At 37.9% G+C, this 23,626-nt stretch overlaps 1 protein-coding gene across 1 annotated transcript in view; it reads right to left on the bottom strand.

Moving 5' to 3' along the window:
- The window catches only part of ATP8B4 (ATPase phospholipid transporting 8B4 (putative)), a gene marked incomplete at its 5' end in the record, with an annotated part of 163,171 nt that overhangs the window by 50,524 nt on the left and 89,021 nt on the right, over positions 1-23,626 (bottom strand). Inside the window, 5 exons of the mRNA XM_016210159.2 lie at positions 1,336-1,524; positions 6,599-6,764; positions 14,185-14,228; positions 17,566-17,774; positions 22,053-22,249. Of these exons, the coding sequence (XP_016065645.2) occupies positions 1,336-1,524; positions 6,599-6,764; positions 14,185-14,228; positions 17,566-17,774; positions 22,053-22,249 (805 nt within the window). The remainder of the gene's footprint in view (positions 1-1,335; positions 1,525-6,598; positions 6,765-14,184; positions 14,229-17,565; positions 17,775-22,052; positions 22,250-23,626) is intronic.

Here is a 23,626-nt window from a genome sequence, read left to right as displayed (position 1 = left end):
ATATAGATATAGATATAGATATAGATATAGATATAGATATAGATATAGATATAGATATAGATAGATGATAGATGAGAGAGAGAGATGATACATAGATAGAGGATAGATACATAGATAGGTGAGGAAGGCAACTGCATGGGGAAGTTATGAGGTGATCGGAAGCTTCAAGAAAGCATTCTTCTTGAGTAGCAGAAGCAGAAGCCTTACCCTAATAGGCTGAAAAGAGAAATAAAGGTGAGGAGCAAAAACTGACCTTGAAAAATTAAGCTGTTATGGAAAGAAGAAAATTGGGGTGGCAAAATCAGTGGAGGTCAGAACATGAACAATATCTTTAAGGAAACAGGACAATTATAGAGTTGTGGGCTGAAGGAAGAAGCCAATGATAAAGAAGAAATCAAAGACGAAGGAAAGAAGGAAGAGTGGGGGGGGGGTTACTAAGTAGAATCTTCAGCTTTGAAAAGGAACAAGAGCAATTTTTCTCTGAGGCAGGGGGGGAAAATGAGTAAAATTACAACTTGGGGATGAAAGAGGAGGGTGGGGAAAAGTATGAGTTGATGGTGTCACCTTGGAAGGCCTCTATTTTTTAGAGATAATAGGAGATGGATTTCACTTCCAAGAGCGAAAGAGATCGTGATGGACTTAAGGGCTGGAGGAAAGGGCAAAGGCTTGGACAGCTGTTGTAAGGCCTGGAAACAGGAGCTCAGTGAGGATGAGAGGGACACTGAAGCAGCGCTGAGGGTTAGAGCAGAGTTAAAACAGCATTATTTGTTGTGGTGCTAAGTGCATTCTTAGGTGATCATCTCCAGCAATGCAGGTGAACAGAGTGAATGAATAACGAGGAGGCTGATGATGATAGTCCCAAAACAATATGGACAACAGCCAGCATGTGCCAAGGAATTGGGGAGCTCATCCTGAGCCAGCACTGCATAGCGATGAAATGAATGGGCTTGGCAGCCAGACCTCCTAGATCTGAATCCCAGCTATTCCATTGCAAGCTGCGTGACCTTGGTCAAGTCGCTCAGCTTCTGTCTCAGTTTCAGTGTCTTTCAAATGGTCATAAAAATACAGTAGTTACCTTATAGGATTTTTGTGACAATTAAATCAGTTAATTCATGTAGAGCATTTACAACAGTGCTGGACACATAGTGTTTGTTAAATATTAGTTATACTGGTTACTACAGTGTTGAGGCTTAAGCTGAGGATGACAGAAGTTCATAAAGTTTCAAAAATATCACAATTCTCAGCACATAATCAAGAGTAAAATCATCCTTGAGAAGCATCAATATAACCATAGTACTGTCAAAGGTCAAAAATAACCTCAGCTACCAACCGTACCTATGACAGACATCCTTTTTCTAATATTGTTGAAATCCAAAAAGGCAAGCAATTGATAAGTAACTAGTGTTCCCAGTTCTTCTATTGTTATTGTCTCTGGAGTTCGAGACTTAAAAACAAACCCAAAATTTCTTGCAGCAGTCACAAGAGCCCCTTCATCGGGTGATTGAACTTGATAAATTAGCTGTCCTAAAAGGAAAAGAAACAAGCGAATTAATACTAAAAATAATAGCAAACATTCATAGAATACCAATTCCAACTCCAACTCATTCTCCCACACTCAAGTGACAGCTCTGGAAATCAGACATTTTCTACTCATCAACCTGCTAGAGCAGGCACTTATCTTGTGACATATGCATACTACCAGTGTAACCCATGTCATCTTATTAAAAAACACCTGCCCCGCCGGCATGGCTCAGTGGTTGAGCATCTATTGTGGTTTGATTCCCAGTCAGGGCACATGCCCGGGTTGCAGGCTCAATTCCCCAGCAGGGGGCGTGCAGGAGGCGGTGGATCAATGACTCTCTCATCATTGATGTTTCTATCTCTCTCTTTCCCTCTCCCTTCCTCTCTCTGAAATCAATAAAGACATATTAAAAAAAAAAAAAAAAATACCTGTTACTGAGTCTGCCTCTCCACTATGCTGGAAGATTCTTAGGTCAGAGACCATTGTTTGTATTTTCAGTAACAAGAGATGTGCCATGAAAGTTTCATAAGCTAAAACAATATCTGTTAACTCACATAATCCTCCTGGCAAGCCTTGGAGACAGAGGTTATTAAAATTATTATTTCCATTTTATACAGTGAAACTTAGGATTGAAGTGGTTATGGTTTTTGCAAAATGACACAGCCAAAGAATAATGGAGCAGATATTCTAAACTCCACTTCAGCCTGCCACTGAAGACCTTTCTATGAGAAGGCATATAAAAAACGCCCTGAGCCCCCCCCAGCACCCCGCCCTCCAAGCGAAGGCATAGCTGCTGCCTGGACCGCTCCCCAGGGCCTTGAGGAGGCAGCGGCAGCCACTGTGGCTCACGTCAAGGTGACCCGCTGGGCACCTTGTGGCAGCAGCAGCAAGAGGGGCGAGGCGGCCCTGAAGCTCCCTGGGCCTGGAGGCTATGGACAAGGGGAATGGTCTGAAGGCGAGCATGCGGGTCACCTCCGCCACCCCACAGGGCAGCAGCAGCTCAGGCTCTCTGGATGGCCGGAGCTCCGACGTAAGCCAGCAAGAGCTACCACACCGTCATTTTCGATGCCTTGAAAGTGACTCCTGAGGAGTTTGCTTGCGTTGCTGCTGGTCTGACCCAGGGGGTGTGCCTGGGCAGGAGCAGCGTTGGCTCCTCGTTTGGGCCCTTAAGGGTACAGGGAGAACAGTGGCCCCGGGGTGACCTCGAGCCTGGTTGAGAGTGCTGTCCAGGGCTGCATTTCTCTGCAGAACCATGCAGTGTTTCCCTCCAGCCCACTTTTTCCATGTCACCCTTGCTGTAGATCGTTGCCTGCCCTCCAGGGTGCTAAGGGAGCTCACTGGGCTCCCTCTCATTGCTCTGCCATCACTGGCTCCGTTTACTTTCTCTAGGCCATGCCAAGCCTGGCACACATATCTTCTCCTTCAGTGTGTTCAAGGGACCCTTTTAAAACCTGTGTAAGAGATCCTTCTTCTTTACAGCTGCACAGTATTCCACAGTGTGAATGTCCCACAGCTTTTTTATCCACTCATCTACTGATGGCACTTGGCTGTTTCCAGATCTTAGCTATTGTAAATTGTGCTGCTGTGAACATAGAGGTGCATATATTCTTTCTGATTAGTGTTTCAGGATTCTTAGGATATATTCCTAGAAGTGGGATCATTACCCTCTGGGACAGCATGGGTGGACCTGGAGAAAATGCTAAGCAAAATAAGCCAGGCAGAGAAAGACAAACATCACATGACCTCACTTATATGTGGAATCTAAAGAACATAATAAACTGATGAACAAAATAGATCCAGAAACACAGAAGCATGGAATAGACTGACGAATCTTAGAGGGAAGTCAGGGGTGGGCGGGTGGGTGGGGAGAGATTACCAACGAATTTATATGCATATATGCATAACCCATGGACACAGACGACAGTGTGGGGAAGGCCTGGGGTGGGGTGCAGAGTAGGAGGGGTCAATGGGGGAAAAAGGGACATCTGTAATATTTTCAACAATAAAGATAAATTTAATTAATTAATTAATTAATAATAAACAGAACAAAACAAAAAGCCCTGAAATTTAAAGAATCACACCAGATGTTAATTCTTGGTACCTGACATTGTATATATGTTGGGGTGAGGGTGAGAGAGGAGAGAAGAGAAAAAGAATGAAGAAGATAACAAAAATACACTTAAAAAACAGTATGTATAAAGTAAGCCCTTCTACATAAAATTAGTATGTTATCTTTCTATGTAAAAATAAATTAGAAAAAGTAGACAGAGCTAGAGACATATTTACCGATTTATAGCAATAGCCAAGATAATTTGTTAAGAAAACAAGTTGCATATTACTGTACACACTGTGATTCCATTTCATTAAAAACAAATAAACCACCTACATATCTGTAACTGGAAAGGGTGAGATGATTCACATCAAATGTTACCATTGTTTACCCCTATATTGGAATTATCAGAAATAGCACATACAAACACTTAATAGGTTTCGAGAAATAAAAGAGAGGCATGAAAGTAAGCAGATTTGAAAAAAATTAAAGGTCTTGTAGAAATTAAAAATTAAAAACCGCAGATTAGATAAAAGTAGAGAAAGAATTAGTGTGTTGAAAAAATAAAGAAAAACCAGAATATATCCCAGAGAGAGAAATGGAAAAATAAGAGACTTGTTAAATGACAGAGAGAATATAGGTCCAGAGGCATGGATGCATGGAACAAAACTGATAGATCTCTGGGGGAGGGGGGAGACAGGAAGAGATTAACCAAAGAATATATATGCATATATGCATATATGCATAGGTCATAGACACAGACAATAGTGTGGTGAAGGCCTGGGGTGGAGTGGGGGCTGGGCAGAGAGAGGCAAAGGAGGGGAATATGTGGGACATCTGTAATACTGCCAACAATTTTTTAAAAAGACATAGAAAATAGAGTGAAAATATCTAACACTGAAGATCTGAGATCGGGGTGATGGTTACAAGAGTATACATAATTGTCAAAACTCATCAAACAATACACTTAAGATCTGTGTGTTTTATTGCATTTAATTTTATCACACTATGAAAAAATTTTAAATGATACTAGAAAAAAAGAATGACTATTGTCATTAAACTAGAAATGTGAGAAATGTCTGAAAGATAAAAAGTGGATTTGCTCAATGAAGAAGTAAGGAAAAGAAAAACAGCTCAGGGCATTACAAAAGAAAATGAATATAGAGGCAAGAGCAAACCTCAAGGATTCTCTAAACTCAGAGTCAACAGAGAGGAAAGCAGAAGTGGCCTTGGGAATCATTGTAAAATTAGTTGAACTCCACTCAGCACTCCTGGGCCATTTGGGCTCCTCCTGCCAGCTTACTTTGAACAGCAGGCTACAGCGACACTTGCTCCCAGGATAAAACCTTGAAAAGGTTCTTCAACACAAAGTTGAAGGAAACCTCGAAGATCTGAGTACTGGGTCTGGAGACCAGAGCTGAGAAGAGCCTGAAGTAGCTACAGAATTCCACAAGGATAAGGGAAAGAACATGAGGAACAGGAACTCATGGCTGATACCTTCTTCCAGGACAGACCTTACTGGAAGGTCTCTCTCAAGTGGGAGCTCTGGCACAGGCTCCTAGCACTAGCTCTGAAAAAAGAAAGTTATCCCAGGTAGCATATGAATTCCAGGAGGGAGGAATCCCACATCCACATGACAAGCTATAAACTTCCCCCTCCCTAGCAGTCTTGTCAGACAGGCCACTGTAATCAGAACCTACCTTAACCAAGAGGCAAACAGGGATTCTTGAACACAAAAAAGAGCAGGCAACCACAAATCAGACACTTGAGAACAACATAAAAGCTAGACTCAAAACTCAAATAACAACATTCCATAAAATGAAACATAATAGAGAAAATTTCAAATTAAGTGTACTTAATATTTTCAAAGAAATCTAAGAAAAGATCATAACATTAAAAACAGATTGCAATTAAAATAAATGAATTTGAGAAATGAACTCAGAGATTTTAAAAACCTTACTTAAAGGTATTGTGATATCCTCAGATGAAAATTAATAAGTTATTATTGGCATTATTACTATAAAGATAAGTTTAAGTCATAAATATAATTATATGAATCCTCACAGCAATAAAAATCAGAAGAATGGGTTAGTCCAGCATCATCAAGGATAAAATTATGGCTTAAATGTAGTCCCAACAAGGAAAAATATATATATATCATATACCCAAGTGTATGTATGCACATATATACATACACACAAACCTATCACACACATATACATATATACAGTCTACAGTCTCTATATATAGTATTTTACTTTTGACTTAAATTACTTGGGTGGTACTTCTTAGTCAATAGTTGGTAGTAGAAAGAAGAAATAACTTGCAAATAAAATAGTTTGGGCTTGACTGGAACCAAAAGCTGACTCATGAACACCATTATCTACCCACTTTGCCACTTCAAGATTAAAGTGGCCCAGTTGATTTTGTTCTATTCAAGGAACTCTGAGCTCTAAACTACCATCTTACTAGTGTGAGGACTTGTTCATAATGAGAACTATGTAAGAGTACTCTTCTGCCCAGCTGGTGTTGCTCAGTGGTTGAGCATCGATCCATGAACCTGGAGGTCACTGTTTGATTCCTGGTCAGGGCACATGCCTGGGTTGTGGGCTCAGAGTCCCCAATACGGGGCCTGCAGGAGGCAGGCGATCGATGATTCTCTCTCATTGATGTTTCTATCTCCCCCTCTCCCTTCGTCTCTCTCTGAAATCAATAAAAACTTAAAAAAAAAAAAAAGAGTATTCTTCTATCTGTGTAAATCAATCCTCATTACTGGGAAAATTCATTCTAAGCATACACCTGATGGTCATCTGCATCTATTAAATGTGCATGTTAACAATGAGAGATAAGTGGAAAACATTCAGGATATAATACAAAGAAAAGCTAGTGTGACAGGCAAGCCCCTTATACAAAGCTGTATTTTTAATAGCAATCCTTTAGAAAAGCCTTCCAATCCCAAACATTTTAAATAAAATAGTTCTGATTTAAAAACCAAGGCTCACCGCTCAGACACACTTTCCACTTACCTGCACTGTTTTCCTCTGACATTACGGTGTGGCAGAGAGCAAGTAACCTCAGGAATTCATGCACTTTGGGATCACCCAGTTTAATGGATTCCATCAGACAGTGGTCAAAGAACTGAAATGTTTTATCTACTTGGGGTTTGACTGAGAAATCCACAGACTTTTTTTTCTGTAGGGGAACAACACCAAAAAGAACTAGAAACCTTGTTCCAACAATAATCTTTTAAAATTCAAAAACATTTCCTCTAAGCATTTTTAGTGCTTATATGATTTTTCAGCTTCAAACGTCTGGCACTAAAATCGCTTTCTGTTTCCTCATTACTGTTAAATATTATCTTCTCATTTCAGAGCCATGCAGCAAACAGTGAACCTTCTAAAAGCATATGGGGGAAAAATATATCCAATGGCTATCAAGATCTTCGAATGCTTATTGCAACTCCAAAATACAAAGAAGCCCTGAAAACTGAGAGGTTTTTTCCAAAACTTACTCAATAGCAAAACCTGACTAGACTTGAACTCATTTTGGCTATAATATCTGACCTGGAGTGATATGTGTCTAATTACAGGGGTTTTTTTTAGCCTACTTAGTTTGAAATAATACTTTCTGATGCAAAAATACTGTGTTTGACTCTACAGTAAAACCTCAATATAATGGACTAATTCAGGTGAGGGAGTGTTCACTGAAGGAGAAAGTCCATTATATAATAAGTAGGTTTTCTGAATGTGTATGTTAAAAAATTGACAAATTAGTTTACCTGTTTTTACTTATGTAGACATGTTTGTGTAATTAAAGTTAAATATGTATGAAAAGTTTAATTTCACAGAAAAGTTTTCTATATGTATTACAATAATTTTAAATTTATACTGAATAGGTCTAGTAAATGCGTGCATTCACCAGTCATCAAGAGTAAACAAATGCACATGGCTGGGGTGTGGCTTAGTGCACATGGGAACATCAGCCAGCTCGAGTTAAAACTGCTGCAGAAAGTCACGCTACAAGACAACAGAACCAATTACCACAAGCAATGCAGTGTGATCACATGCTAATCATTCCCCAAACATTGTTTATGAACAGTGACTCTTGGATTTAAATATGTAGACCATAGTTGTAGATATGTAATATTTATTTAAGTCAGCAAAATTACTATAGTGTCTTTTCCAACATATGGCCTATTCACTAAAATTTGTTAAAAATAACCATGAATTAATAGCAAAAAAATAACCCATTAATTTAATTATAAGCAAACCTTTGTTAAAAGCATTTTAAAATTAACAGAGTGCTAATTTTACATATGACATACAAACTAGAAATATTGTCCATTAAATCCAAAGTCCGTTAAATCGAGGTCCACAAAATCAAGGATTTACTGTAGAATGCTTTCTCAGATCTCACTGGAGATATTGTATAATATAATGACAGAATTAAAATGAGGATCTTGAAGAGATATTTGCACTCACATGTTACTTGCAGCATTACTCACAATAGCCAATAAGTAGAAATAACATAAATGTCCATAGTCAGACGAAGGGATAAAGAATATATAATATAAGATCCAAGATGGTGGCGGAGTAGTTGGAAGCTACACTCACCTTCTTCCAAGACCAGACTGGAATTACAACTAAAATATAGAGCAATGAACCTGAATAACCAACCAAACACTAGCTGAACAGAAGTCTTATAACCAAGGATTTACAGAAGACACCACATTGAGACTGTTAGGAAGGGCAGAGACGTGATAAGGGCTGGACCCATTCCCATGGGTGGTGGTTGAGATCCTGGAAGGATATCTCAGCTGCAAAGGTTCCCCCTGGTGAGAGTGGGGTTTCAACCCCACACCAGGCTCCCCAGCCCAGAGCAGCTGAACAGGGAAGAGGTGCCCACATAGCACCTGGCTGTAAAAATCAGCAAGGAGAGACAGGAGTCTGCTAGAAACACAAGTGCCCTCTAAAAGGGTCAACGCACAAAATCTCATTCACAGCCATTCACCCTGGGCTCTGGTGGAGGGAGGGCAGAGCAGACTAGGGTCACATGAGGGGAGACTGGGGTATGTGGCCCTGGAGAGAGCTGAAGAGACAGATACCAGGATCCCTGTGATGAGTCCCTCTCCCATACCACAGACGCCATCTTTTGGGGTGGAAAACTCCCCTCCTAATGGAATCATCCTGGGGTAATGCAATAGCCTCACCCTCTGGACTCCCCGTTGTCCCACCCTGCAGAGCTCATACCCTGCTGAGGAGTCAGCTGCCTGGGCAAGCGTGGAGTACTGGGAGGACTCAGCGGGTGTCAGTGACAGAGTTGTATGGCTCTAGGGGTCACACTTCCCACCTTTCCCCAAGCCTGACCAGTGCACACCCTCACAAGAGATCCAATAACCCCACCCTCCCTACTCCCTGCAGACCCACCCTGCTGAGCTCAAGCTCCCAGCAGAATCTGGGACAGACTGAGTTTTGCGGCTCTAGGAGAGCAGCCATTTTTCCTTGCACACCCAACCAGTGCATAGTTCTCCCTTCACAAAGCCAAATCTTGGTCTGTTTGGGCCTCATAAGCTCTGCTGGCCTCACCCTGATGACTCCCTGAGAGCCCATCCCACCACAAAAGTCTGACGGTACTCAGTGGGTGGCAGCTAGACTGGGTATATCTTGGAACTTTTGCTGAGTGGCCTCAGACCCACCATTGACATCATGATTGAACCTGTATCAACCTGGTGAACACTATGCACCCCTACTTGGTGACTCACTGAGAATCTTCCTCATGTAACTCGAGTGCTGCCAGAGACTGAGCTTAAGTGACTTTCAGTAACTGAGCTTAACAGACATCCAGCAGGCAGAGGTAGGTGGAGGCAGATCTCAGTGTGCTTTGGGCCTTTTGCTCACCTACCCTGAGGCTCAGTGCTGGTGGAAGCTGACATTGGGCAATAACTTGGTCCTTCCCACATGCACTCAGACCCAGCAGAGGCAGCCACAAACTGTGGATTGCTTTATAGCTCCAAATAGGCAGTTCAGGGCCAGCATCTGACATTGACCTGCACCTGGCTTGCTCCCAAGAGGCCCCAGAACCAATACACCCAGTGTCCAGCTTCAGATTACATCAGAGAAGGATCCAATTAACTTCACAAGCAGCATATCCAAAGGGAGATCTCAGGAGGCACCAGACCTTGCTGAGGCAAATTCCACTTAGTGTGGTCAGCACCTACAACAGCAGCTCATACACTGTGGTCAAGGTCAATCTTCACAGCCAGCCAGCCTGAGGGTCAAACCCATGCACAAATGGGCCAAAAGCAATCCAAACTCAATTACAATGGGAGGGCTCACATAACCCACATAAGGGACATTTCTGGAGCACCCAGCTCAGGTGATCAAGGAGACTACACCATTGAATCCTACATGACACTTACTATATAAAGCAACACTACCAAGACTGGGAGACATAGCAGATCTACCTAATTCATAGAAAAAACAGTGGATGGGTAAATACTTTGATATATACTTTGTCTTGGAGACTGTAGAATAAAAGTTTATATTATATCCAAGTATAAGGGAAGACCTATATATAAGACAATTAGTCGTGTTTATCCCAGAATCATAGAGACTTATTTAATCATAGATTGTTCTGTCCACGTAATAAATTTTGAGCAAACTGTATTAGGGGGAAATGACCAACTCACTTACTAGTAAAATACACACTGACCTTAGACTTTCCTGCAACCCCCCCTTCTAGGAAACTGTGACTCAAAGAAATAGCCAAATTGTTATTCAAAGATAAAGTCAACAAATGGTTCTGAACAGGTATTTCTTAATTCTTCTTGAAACTGGAGGATGACTTCAGTCAAATAAGAGACACCTGGAAAAACCATGGGAAACGGACTAGTTGGTGGGAGCACCAAATCTCTTTAACTGAAGGACTAAGACTAAAAGAAATAGATGAGCATTACACAACAAAATATACAGGGCTGGGCAAAGGTCAGTTTACAGGTGTAAGTATGCAAAACACAGAGTTTATTCTTGTAATTTTTTTTTTTTTTGATCCTCACTTAAGGACCTGCTTTAATTGATTTTTAGAAAGAGAGTAAGAGAGAGGGAGGGAGAGAGGGAAACATCGATGTGAGGGTAAAACATGGATCAGTTGCCTCCCACATGCCCCTGACTGGAGATCTAACCCAAAGCCTGGATATGTGCCCTGATCAGAATCTGATACACACACTTTTGGTGCACATGACGACACTGAGTCACACAGGCCTAGACTATTATTGTATTATTATTTATTGATTATTGCATTATTTTTCATACAAAGAACTGTAAACCTACTTTTGCCCCACCCTGTATACATTATATACCTTGACTATGTTGAAAAGACAGCTAAAAAAACAAATGGGAAAAGATTCTGATTTCCTCATTTTAACATTTGAAGGACAGAAGATATCATTTAAAGATTTAAATCAACTAATAGAAAGCCATATGTATTTAAGATTAAGAAGTATAATTAATAAAGATAGGAAAATATGAGGGAAAGAAAAATACAATAATGTCATCACTGTTCATATTAAGATATAGATAGACACTGCCATAAGAAAAAAGAATTAAGAGTATTATATAAACTTGTGAAAACAAATAGTAGAAAAATAATATAATATTTTCCTAAATATTATAAGAAATGTATATATACTAAGAAAAGCATCCATATAGAGAAAGAATTGTTAAAAATTATAAAGACACAAAGCATAATCTAAAATATTATAACAAAACTAAGACAACATGTAGCCAAATGTAGATGGCCCATCACTTATTTTAAAAATTTGGGGAGCCAATAGTGTGTGTGTGTGTGTGCAATTGTGTGCAATTGTGTGCCATTATATGTACACTGAACCTTTTGTGATTGGAGTGCATGTAAGTTTGCCATCTCTGCTTGCTTAATTTCACTATTTGTCATTTCCTATCAGTCTTTGGATATGTGCTATTTGTCTTATTGTATGTGTCTATAATTTGCTGTAAAGGCTTTTTGAAATGAGGCATAGTATAGATTAAATGAACAAACAAACAAAAAGAGAATAAATAAACTAACAAGTACTTTAAAAAACTGGAATGCAAAGCAAAATCTAACCCTATGATGTACACAAGAAGCTCACCTAAAATAAGGTCATTCTGGAACATTGAAAATAAAAGGTGGGCAAACGAAAATGAAAAGAAACCAGGAGTCATGATCTTAACATCAAATGAGGTTGAATTCAGGCCAAGAAAAATTAAGAGTCAAAGAAAAGCACTTTTAATGTTAAATTGTGTCATTCGTCATAAAAATGTAACCACTATGAACATTAACTCACCCCAAGATAGTAAAACAACAAAAAGTTTAGGTTATATAGGAGCTAGAGAGAGAGAGAGAGATTATTAGAACACTTTAATTAATCTATTTAATCCAAATAGATAATATAGATAAAAGATAAATAATGAAAAAAAGACCTAAATAATATAAATAATAAGATAATGCTAAATGACACTTAGCTAATTTTATACTTTGAAAACAGAATATACATATGCTTTCTTTTTAAGGACCCTGGAGCATTGATCATACTAAGCCACAAAGAAAACCCCAATAAATTCTAAAAAGTAGAAATAACACAAATATATTCTTTTATTAAAAGTACAATCCAGTTAGAGCGGAAAAAGCCTCCCACCACTTGGAAATTTTAAAACTCTTTCTTAGAAATTAATAGTTCAATATAGATATTCAAATTGACATGATAAAGATACTTTAATAAACTATATAACCAAATCCATGTAATAAAACAAAAGCAGTGTTCGGGAGAAAATTAATAACCATAAATATCTGTATTAATTTAAAAAAGAATAAAAGCAAATGTTAAGCATCCAAGTAAAAAGTTGTGGGAAAAAAAAATAAAAGAAACCTAAGAAGTTAAGAAAGAGGGCATTAATAAAAATAAAAGCAGAACTTACTCATTAAAACACAAGAAAAAATAATATAAGTAATAAATAAATTCAAAAGGTGTACTTTTTATGGGAGAAAGGGGCAACTTTCTAACATAATCAAGAAGGAAAAAAATAAGAAATGAGAAAAAGAAATAACCACAGATAAAATTAAAAGAATCATAGGAGATCTCTTTAACTTTTTGCAAATAAATCTGAAAATCCTATTGAATTGGAGAATATTCTAGGAAAATATAATTTTCCAAACCATTTCAGAAGAGGTAGATATTCTAAACAGATAATTACTACAGAAAAGAAAATAACATTATCAAAGGGTTACCACCCCAATAGCACCAGGTCTACATGATTCACAGGAGAATATATTTTTTAATATATTTTTCTTGATTTCAGAGAGAGGAAGGGAGAGGGAGAGGGAGATAGAGAGAGAGATAGAAATATCAGTGATGAGTCATTGACTGGATGCCTCCTGCACGCCCCCACTGGGGATCGAGCCTGCAGCCTGGGCATGTGCCCTGACCAGGAATCGAACCTCAATCTCCTAGATCATAGGTCGATGCTCAACCGCTGAGCCACACTGGCTGGGCTCACAGGAGAATTTTATGAAAACTTTCAGGCACAGACCATTTTGATGTTATACGAATTGTGTTTACAGAATGTTAAAATAAGGAAAAAACATTCTCTTTCTAAAGCAAATATAACATTGCTAGCAAAACAAACATTACCCCCAAAATGAACACTGAGGACTAATGTGTCGTACAAATACCAATGCACACATCTAAACAAAGCATTAGCAAACAGAACCAAGTAGCTCACTGAAAAAAAAAATTTAACATAAAAAGTGGCATGTATTCTCAGAAACCATGGATAGATGATAATCCAATAGAAAAGTGGGTAAAAAAATTAGGAACCAGAAGTTCACAGAGAAAGCAATACAATAGGCTATTGAAAGTACGAAAAGATGTTCAACCTCACTCATAATAAGAGAAATTAACATTAGAACCATTTTGACATACTGTTTTTCATATAGTTTGTCTATGATCAAAAATATTGTATTGGAGAGGGTGTTTGTGGGAGGGTAAATTGGTATGAATTCTAACGAGGGTAATTTGGCAATAATTATCAAATTACAAATGCACATGCCTTTCCAGTTGCCATATAGGATCCATGTGAAATAACATAGGTTCGCACTGTTATTTTGCTGCATTTTCTTTACTAGCAAAATATTGGAAATATTCTGAATATCCAATAGTGTCTCCTTACATAAATTACAGAACATCAACATAACAAAAAAATATTCAGTCATTAAAAAGAATAATGGACCACTTTTTTTTTAATGATCTAGAAAAATGTCTAAGATGCATTGTTGAGAAAGAAAGTTGAAAAACAGCATATATATGCTACTGTAAAAAAATGGAGAAATATATTTGCTCACATATATATAAATATCTCTAATAGAATTAAAAACAGTGGGAGCTTTGTGGCTGGGGAACCTGGATGAGAAGACATTTTGAACCATGTGAATCTATTTTTTTAATGTTATACATCTCATCTGGTTATAGTGGAAATCGGGCCTCTAGGAACTCATCATTTTTCATAGGCATGCACAACTTGAAGTTAAAAGTAAGAATGAAATTTTATCACCTCCACACCTTAGTTATATCTGTCTTCTGACCCAGGTCATCATGTGCTTCACCTGTCAAACAAAAATTGAGAATTAAAAATAAGTGAAATCGAAACTAGATTTAGACATTTGATCTTAAGGATACGCTTATTTATTAAAGCACCACTGCTGGATGGCATTGTGTGTTCAAACATAGACTTTTTAGGAGTGTTTTCAAATTGTAACCCTAGACATGCTATCTACACAGAGAGATACTCATGTTTGCCCAAGATAGAACTAACATGCAATATGCATTTAAACTTGCAATCATGTTTTTCTGCTATTTCATCATTCTGGCATTACATTATCTATGATGTTTGTAAGAGGTAAATTTTATCTTCCACTGTTGGGGAATCCAAAATTATATCCAATACAGATCAATTCTTGTCAATGCTAGAGCTTGGTGAGTACATCTTTGTCTATCTTGATTGGGGGCAGATACATGTATATATTATGAAGGTCAGATGAGCATGTAAACTTTAAGCAATATCAGTGCCTTCTTTAGGCAGAGAACATAGCCACCTATGTGCCAGATATTTAAAAATAACTTTTCTCAGTATAAAGCCAATATTTGATTATTACAGATATATTGTAAAATATAGGACATTTACAGTAGAAAATGAAAATGATTAATAGTCCCATCACCCAAAGATAACCAGTATAGAGTTGTTTTTAGGTTGATTATATGTGTGTGTGTATGTGTATATGTTTGTGTGTACATATGTTCATCATACTATTCATAAATTTCTGTTTCCTGTTGTTTTCTAACCACTTACAGTATAAGAATCTCTCCTGTCATTAAAAGTTCTTTGTGAACCTAATTTTGAATGTTTGTATGATAGTCCATGTAGCATCATTTACTTTAGCTTTACTCTATATGGAGGCCTTTAAGATTTTTCTAATTTTTGCTTGGCATTTGGAGGTTTAATACTATTTGCCAGGAATATAATTCTTGTAAAAATAGTAAGAGTTATTTACATCCATCCTGTGCCAGGCACTTACATTATCACTAATCTTTATAACAAACTTGCCAGATGAAGACTATCATTCCTGTTTTATGGATGAGTGAACAGGAGAGCAGAGTCTAAAGTAACATGACTAAACTAAACCTGCAAAGGCAGCAAAGTGGATTTTTGAACCCAAGTCTCACTCTTTTCACTGCATAATGCTATGACCAAAGCAAAACAAAAAACAAAACAAAAACAAACCCCACTTGACCAACTGTTATTTGTTGTTTTTCTGGGGGACAGATCTAAATCTGGGATGTTATGTGGCTGCCTGTGGGAGGAATCCCTGAGCTAGTAATGAACCTAACCAAGCACCTGGATTTAAATCTCAAGCTCCCTGCGCGTATGTTCTAGTCATTAAATAATGAAAACAAAACAAAACTGTGTCTTTGTGTAAAATGGTCCCCCCTGAAGAAAGCTCACTTTCAGGGCTGTGATGGGAGTGAAGAAAAATTAAAGAGGTCTAAGAAAAATTATAGTTCTGAGCCAGAAAATAGAAGATTTAGATAAATCAGAGTGGAATGTCAAAATTTCCCAAGGCCTGGATCTATGATATAAACAAGACCAACATGTATGAAAACAGGAAAAAGTTATTCTGAAACATTCTGTGAGTGCTTCAGTGAGAATATATTTTAATAACATCATGAATTCATCATAAATTATTATAGCGTATAAATTAAGGATCTAAAGGGGTTACTTCAATATTTCGGTTACTTTCTTACATTTTTCAGGGGAAATTACAAGCTATCATGGGACTTATAAGTTTGGAGACTTGCAAAGATCTTGGCATATATACTTCATGAAAATCAAGGGCTTTCTCTCAAAATAGCCCTGTGACAAACATCTCTACAAATAAATCTTAGTCCATATGTCTGATAATTTCCTTAACATCATTTCCTAGAAATGATATTATTATATTATCAATATGTGCCATGGCAAAATAATTCAAAAGAGCCCCCAAATTCAAAATACCTCCAATTCTCTAAAATTTTCCCATTTAAACTACTGTGTGGGTTAAGGCAGTATTTAGAAAGCCTTTGAAAATAATTTCCAAAAAACTTTCTAAGGAAAGGTTCTATTTTATTTACTAGTTGTTAAGACAGCGATATACAAAATGTACAATATTACTGAGGGACTGTGGGAGTCCAGGTTGAAAACCCCCTGGCCCACTACCAGAGAAGGGAGGGGGCAGAGGAGAGGTGAGGAAACCATGGTGACCCTGGGTTACAGGGGTGGGCTGAAAGAGGGAGGTCAAAAGGCAGTAGAGTATAAAAATAACTTCTTGTGTTCTTAATTTTGTCCAAGGTCAAATCTTGCTTTAAAATGTTTGGCAGCATGTGAAGTTTCCCATCAGGAGACAAAGGGAATTTCTTCCTCTCTTTCTTGGATTTCCTTTACTTCCTCAGATTTCTGTTTAGAGAAACTGGACTCTCAGAATCCAGTGACTTGAGATTGGGAGTCCATGGGAATCCGACAGAAACCTTCTGCAGAGCTTCCACTCTCTCAGCAGAAGGAACTGTCTGCTAATTGGCCAAAGTCTGGGTGACAAGGGTCACATATAAATAGAATGCCGTAAGTCCAGATGCAGAGCAGGTATCCTGACAAAAGCATACAGCAGGAACTGCGTGTTGGTGAACCAGCTTGTCTGGCCACTCAAAGCAGCCCACTGTGGTGTGAATTCTCAGGAATGAATAGTAAATTATCACAAACACAGGAAATAACATCAGTTCCAGAGCTGATGGGAAGCAAGTATAAAATACTAAAAAGAATTTGTTCCCCTTGGAATATGGGTCTACTAAGTACCATAGAGCAGAGTCACAGAGTTGGAACACTGAATGGAACCTCGGGCAGTATCACGTCTAAGCCCCTTCTCTATCTATGAATGTTAATAAATCCAGTTTCATCTCAATTATTCAACATTCATCCAACTAATATTTAGTGAGATATTTAGTGAGTGTTTATTATGTGCTAAGCCTATGTTAAATGCTGGTGCCCATATTAACAAGAAAGCAGTGATGGTTTGGGGTTTTGTTTTTTAACCCTCACCTGAGGATATTTTTTCATTGCTTTTCAGATAGAGTAGAAGGGGGAGAGAGAGAGAGAAACATTGATATGAGAGACACACATCGATTGGTTGCATCCAGGATGCTCCCTGACCAGGGCCGGGAATTGAACCTGCAACAGAGGCATGTACCCTTGGTCGGAATCGCACCCAGGGCCCTCTAGTCCACAGGCCAATGCTCTAGCCACTGAGAAAACCAGCTAGGTCTGGGGTTTCTTAATAAGAAAAAAAAAAATAGGCTTGCTTATTTTTCAAAGGACCATTAACAATATCAATTTTAAAAAGGAAACGTTTCCCTTACCATAGATTCTCCCATTAATGGAACATTTTTTAAAAGTCATGATGTTCTGAGTGAGGGTGCCCGTTTTGTCAGAGAAAACATATTCAACCTGGCCCAGTTCCTCGTTGAGTGTGGTCGTTCGAGCCTCAGCAGGTGTTGCTTTTCCAGGGTAATACATCTTCTGATCCCAGTTTATAAAATAACTGTGTCCCAGACGAATTACTTCCACACTTTCATCCATTAAAATGGAAAAAAAGAAGAAATGCTCCATCAACTTCAGAAGATACAAAGCTTTGCCAAAGTAAGAAGTCTGCCAAAGTCTTGGGAGTTTAGAAAAAAATGTGGATGCTCTGTCCCTAGGCCCTAGTGACCTTTAGAAGCATCTAGGCAGGTCCCTTTCCTACACCTTTTTAAGTCATTTCTTTAGGGCACCAGGAAACAAGAGGCTGGCTTAGAGGCTGGCTTTGCATAAAGCCTTAGGGAGCCTTCCATGGTTCTCTATTTACATTAAACAGGCCCAGTGGAGATTTCTTGTGTTACATATTAGTTGGCATCTCTCCTATATCTTAGAAGAAACTATTATTAAAGATGTTTGTCAGATGTCTGATCTAAAGAAATGTGTTGTTGAGGACTTTCCCTCCAATACATTTTTTGATGTGGCTTCACTTTGCCAAAAGATGTAGAAAGAATCTCCGCAAAGCACGGAGAAAACTATAATAGATATTGAGTGAAAACAGGGGTGTGTTGTCATATTACTCTACCCATTTACCAGGACAAGAGCACTGTTTTATAATCTAGTGGTGATTTATAACTTTCCAACTCTGGAAATGAAATTTCCGTAGCCAAGGATATAAACTTTTAAAATCTTTGTCATACATAAGGCCAAATCAATTTCCAAAAAGGTTATAACAATGTAAGTCTCTACCACTGGATTACTAAAAATTATCTTTGACTACATGCCAAGTCAAATGCAACTAATTACTGTTTACTGCATTTCTTTTCAGTGTGTTAAACATTTGTTTCAGATTTTATTGGCCAGTTGTTTTCTTCTCGGAATTATCTAATTGTGTTATCTGCCTAGTTTATTTTTCCTATTGAGATGTTAGTGTATTTCTTATTTATTTGTTAAGAAATAACAAATATATATAGTATGGTTCCAGTTCATTTTCTAACCATTTAAATAGTAACACTTTTTTTCACCCAAACTAAAAATCACATTATGACTCTGTAGAGTCACATGATACAAAAATAAATGTCTTATTCTTCATGTATTTATTCATATATTTTCCTGTTATGGTTTACTATTCTGTATCCACCACCACCCCTTCCCTGCACACATACTTCTTTATAAGCTCCTTGATAGCTGTTCTAATTCAGCTCTGCTCAAAAAGTATTAGCACATGTGAACCAGGCCCAGTGCCTTACCTGTCACAGGCAGGCAGGCAGGATTGCATGAATGAATCCTGACTCTATAGTCACTAATTTCATTAATAAGGACATTAACTAAGGTTAAGTGATTAACCCCGGGACACATAAATAATTAACCCCAGAGCCAAGACTAGCATTCAGGCATTTGGCAGAGCCAGCGCAGACCTGACTGTAAGAACAGCCTTACGCACATAACTGCGCAAATCAGTGGAAGCTTCATTAATTTGAAAGTAAAATAGCTCCCTGAAAACTCCAGGCAAACTGAATGGAACAGGATTTGACCCTTCTGTGTTGCAGTACAAGCCAATGGAAGTACTCCAAATGAATTTCAATTCTTAGACCTTAAAATAGTCTGTAGAGAGAAAGAGCATCCTTTTTGTTGGGAAAAGAGGATTTAAGAGAGACAGTGGAACATTCAGCCCTTTGTTTTATGATAGAGAAAGGAGACAAGTGTTGGGAGTTAGCATAATCAAGCCGCTTAGGGTTTTCCGCTAATGATTTCCCCCATTCGGTGGCAAAACAAGCAACATGGAAATGAGTTCCTATTGCTTTGGAAAAAATACTCAAAAGCTAATTCCTTGGGATTACAACTGTTGCACTTCTTAAACTGATGTATTAAAAAAAACCACAGCTGGGTATGTTTAGCACTACAGATAAACAAACTGACAGCACAGACATATCTTACCACAGTCAACACCCTTGGCTCACGTGGAATTGTTAACCATTCAAAGCAAATTCTGCACTTTTATTCTCAAGTGACAGATGGCACTAATTTATCCTTGGTACCTATTCAAAAGCCTAATGGAAGCTTCCGGTGAAGGCCTTTGTCCCTCCGAACAGAAATATCTGGGAGCTCTCTTTTTCTAGGTCTCAGTCTTTAAGGCTGAGCAACCTAAAATTCCTCAGAATGCTTTTTCCTCCAAATTGAAATCAGAATCACTGTTCCTACTTAGCAAAAACAAAGTTTACATTTACCCTCATCAATACTATGCCTTACCAACAGAGAATTCCAGTCTCTTTTTTATTCGTGATTTCTTTACTGATTATTAAATCATACACAGCTTAGGCATAGAGGAAAAACACTGTGCCATGTGTCAGAAGACTTGGATTTGGATCTTGGTTCTGTCCCTAACCAGTTCCATGACCCTGAGTGAATCATCTCATTTTGAAAAACTTTCAGCAATAACTACTCCCTAAGAGTCTTAGGAGACATAAATGAGATAAGGTACATGAAAGTACTTCATATAAAACATAAAGTGCTATCTAAAGGTAAAGTGGTATTATTTGGAGCAGAAAGACACTCAGAACTCTATTATTTTAATCCCCTCATTTTACTGAGCAGCACATATTTGACAGGCAAACAGGCACAGAGAAGCCAAGTGCTTTCTCCAAGGTCACACAGGTATTGGTGGCACCAGACCTGAGTTTGGACTATTCCAAACAGATTTTCTTTCCACCACTGCAGGGGACACATTAGAAGGAAAAGGAATGCTAACCTGAGAATCTAGCCTTGGTCTCTAAAATAAAAAAAAGAAAACACCAATCTTTCAAATGATTAAATTAAAAAATGCCAATGCACTTCAAAGAAGAATGTACATAGAATATACTTCCTTCTTGAGGACATATGAAGCTGCACACTTACTAATGGTAAGCCACTATGAGCATTTATTATTCATTTAGGACATAAAAGGAAAGCTATAAAAGCTGAACATAGCTGTAGTGGCAAAGAACAGGATTTACTACAGACTTTATAATTGGATACAAGCTTGAGAGGTCCTCAGAATCAAAGATAGGCCAGAAGGATACCGTTTAAATACAGCCCACTCTGACCACAGTTCCAGAAGGCTCAAAGCAATTCGTGGTGTTATGGCCACATGCCACTACTTCAAGTCAATTTCCCACTACATGACATTTCAGTTCCCTGACCGCTATCCAAAACAAGGGTGGATTTTGTGCATTAAACTTCCATTGCTTCATAGTAGCTAGAGTTTTGGAAAGATCGAGAAAGAAGCTCATAAAAATTAGTGGAGATTTAGAGCTGGTGATTTTATATATTGTTCAAATACTGATGATGAAGAAGAAAATCAAACAACCAACTCTTCTCTTGGTTCCAGCATCTCTGGGAATGTCTGGCTCAGTCTTAGTAGGATTAGGATCAAGAATGTCTCAGGTACAGACTCTAGGGCCAACTTATCAAACACATACACTCACATCTATACATATACATGTTTATGTACAGAGAGAGAGAGAGAGGTGTGTACATACCTATATCTATCTATATATGTGTGTATATATGTATGTATATATATGTGTGTATATCTATTTATACATACACACAGAGGGAGAGAGAGACAGACCAGTTTCAAAATCTAGTTTATAGGGCCAAATCTAGAAATGACAAATCAAGTTGTAGTGGAAGTTATGAATCATACTTCTATTTAACAGTGGTTAAGCACCACCAACTATATTTCAACTCCTTCATGTACTCATTTATAGTTACAAATAATAGCAGGGAAAATTAATATTCATTAAGCTCTTACAATGTGTCAGGCATTCTTCTAAGAGCATTACGTGTTTGTTTACTCCTCAGACAATCCTATTATTTTTCTCTATTTTTAAAATGAGAAAACTGAGGCACTAAGAGCCAAGTTAACTTGCCCAATTTACAGAGCTAGTAAGTGTAGAGTAGGATCTGAATCCAGGTATCTGGAGCCAGACTAGTGGCAGGAAGACACCATCATCATAGATCTCCCCCAATATTCTTTTCTTTCTTACCCGACATCAACTCAATTCTAATCAATCAGGTTGCATGAGATTATATTATAGTCCATACATTCCAAGGAAAAAGATTCATGAGAAAACTAACTGAAGAAGGAAATAAAATGCATTTATTGTAATTTGAAAACGTAAAAGTTAAACAGATTAACCAGCTTAGTTGCTTCATTTGTAACAGATGTGGCAGATCATAAACAGAACAAGAAATCTATCTCACTGTTGTAATTTTAAAACAAACAAAAGTGATTATGCAAACAAAGGGTTTTGATGAAATAGCTTCACTAAAGTATAAACTCTCATCTTACCTCACATATAATGAAATGGGTACAACTGTATTGAGAATAATAATATATGACCAGAATGTTAAGAATCCTGAGAACACTGAGTTCTTCTCTCCTTCATTCCAGAAAAGGAAAGTTCTGAACTGGTCCCCAACTTGGTTCTCCCAGATTGAATTTCCTATTGCAAGAATAATTCCCAAGCATACCAGAAACCCAAAAATCTGAAATGAGAAGAGAAGTCTGGTTAAGGTTAACTTGAATTCAAAACTAGTCATATCAATGCAATATAATTACACTTTTAACTCCAAGAAATTGTCATTTGAAAAGTAAGTTATACAAAGCTCTACTTATTTATCATTATCATGCAAGTAAAATTTAACATCATTATGTAGGGAACTCAGTTAAATATTTTACATACATTTTCTCAATTCTCCCATTGGTCCTGAGATAGAAACAATCATTTTTACACTTTACTAGTAAAAAAATAATAAATAAATACAGGGGAAGCACAGAAAAATTATATAATTTGTCCATGGTCACGAAGCTTTAGTTCCTCAATTCATAATTAATGCATATGTTTAAGTGGCTTACATAAAGAAAATCATATGTCCTACATCTATTGTCCAGATGTAATATTAATAGTGTTCCTCCCTTCCCTCTTCAAAAGTAACCTGTTTAAAAGTTAAGTTATATAATCACCCAAGGCACAAAAGCAAAAGGAAGAAAGTATCAATGATAAAGGACTCTTCCAGACCAGTTAAGTTTTTTGGCTACAGAACTACCTGCACAATATTTACCTAAGTTCAGCAAGAAAGCTAAGGATTAATTAAAAGATTTCATGACATATATACTTTCCTTTTTGTGAAAAGAAAATTAGCCAACTCTTACATTGTGATTAGTATCGGCATTAGCAAAGCAAACATTCTGAGGTAGAGCAAATAGAAAGACAGCAAAATCAGTCCCTTGTGAGCCCAACATTCCAGCTTTAAGCTGGAAGAACACAAAGTCAGTGAACGTGGTGATAAGACCTGAACTGAACACGGTGTTCGGGGCAACTTTGCTCCGCTCAGTGTCATAAGGCGATAGGAGCTGAGACCAGTCACTGTGGAGGGAGGAGCAGGGCTAGAGAATAGGAATGCTTTTCTCTCCGATTCCCTTTCTCCTTCATAAAAGAATATTCAGATGTTCTAGGACTGCTTTCTTCTTTTTTCTCTCATGAACAAAATAGGCACATTAAGAAGATGAAGTTTGGGGGAAGACGATTTAACATATTAGAAAACCATGTATTAGAGAAAAGTAGAATTGTGAACCCCTGAAATCATACCAGTTTGGTACCTATCTCACATAGTATCCTCTTTCTTTCAATGGCTGATGCTACAAATTCATTGAACTGAATTACTTTAAGAACACTAAAATTGGTGATACTAACATTAAATGCTCAAATTTAATGACTCAGCTTCTAATTCCCCAATGGATCATCCAATTTTCTAGTACAAGAAGCTGGGACAGTCCTTGCTTCACAACCCAGTAATTTTACTCGGTGGTGGATAGATACACAATTCCCATGCAAACCGTAGACGTGAGCTCAGGGTCATTTA

This window comes from Miniopterus natalensis, chromosome 1, assembly GCF_054644295.1.
Source record: "Miniopterus natalensis isolate mMinNat1 chromosome 1, mMinNat1.hap1, whole genome shotgun sequence".
NCBI classification, from domain to species: Eukaryota; Metazoa; Chordata; class Mammalia; order Chiroptera; family Miniopteridae; genus Miniopterus; species Miniopterus natalensis.
The sequence above is the reverse complement of the archived record's forward strand: the minus strand, read 5'-3'. Positions and strand labels throughout refer to the sequence as shown.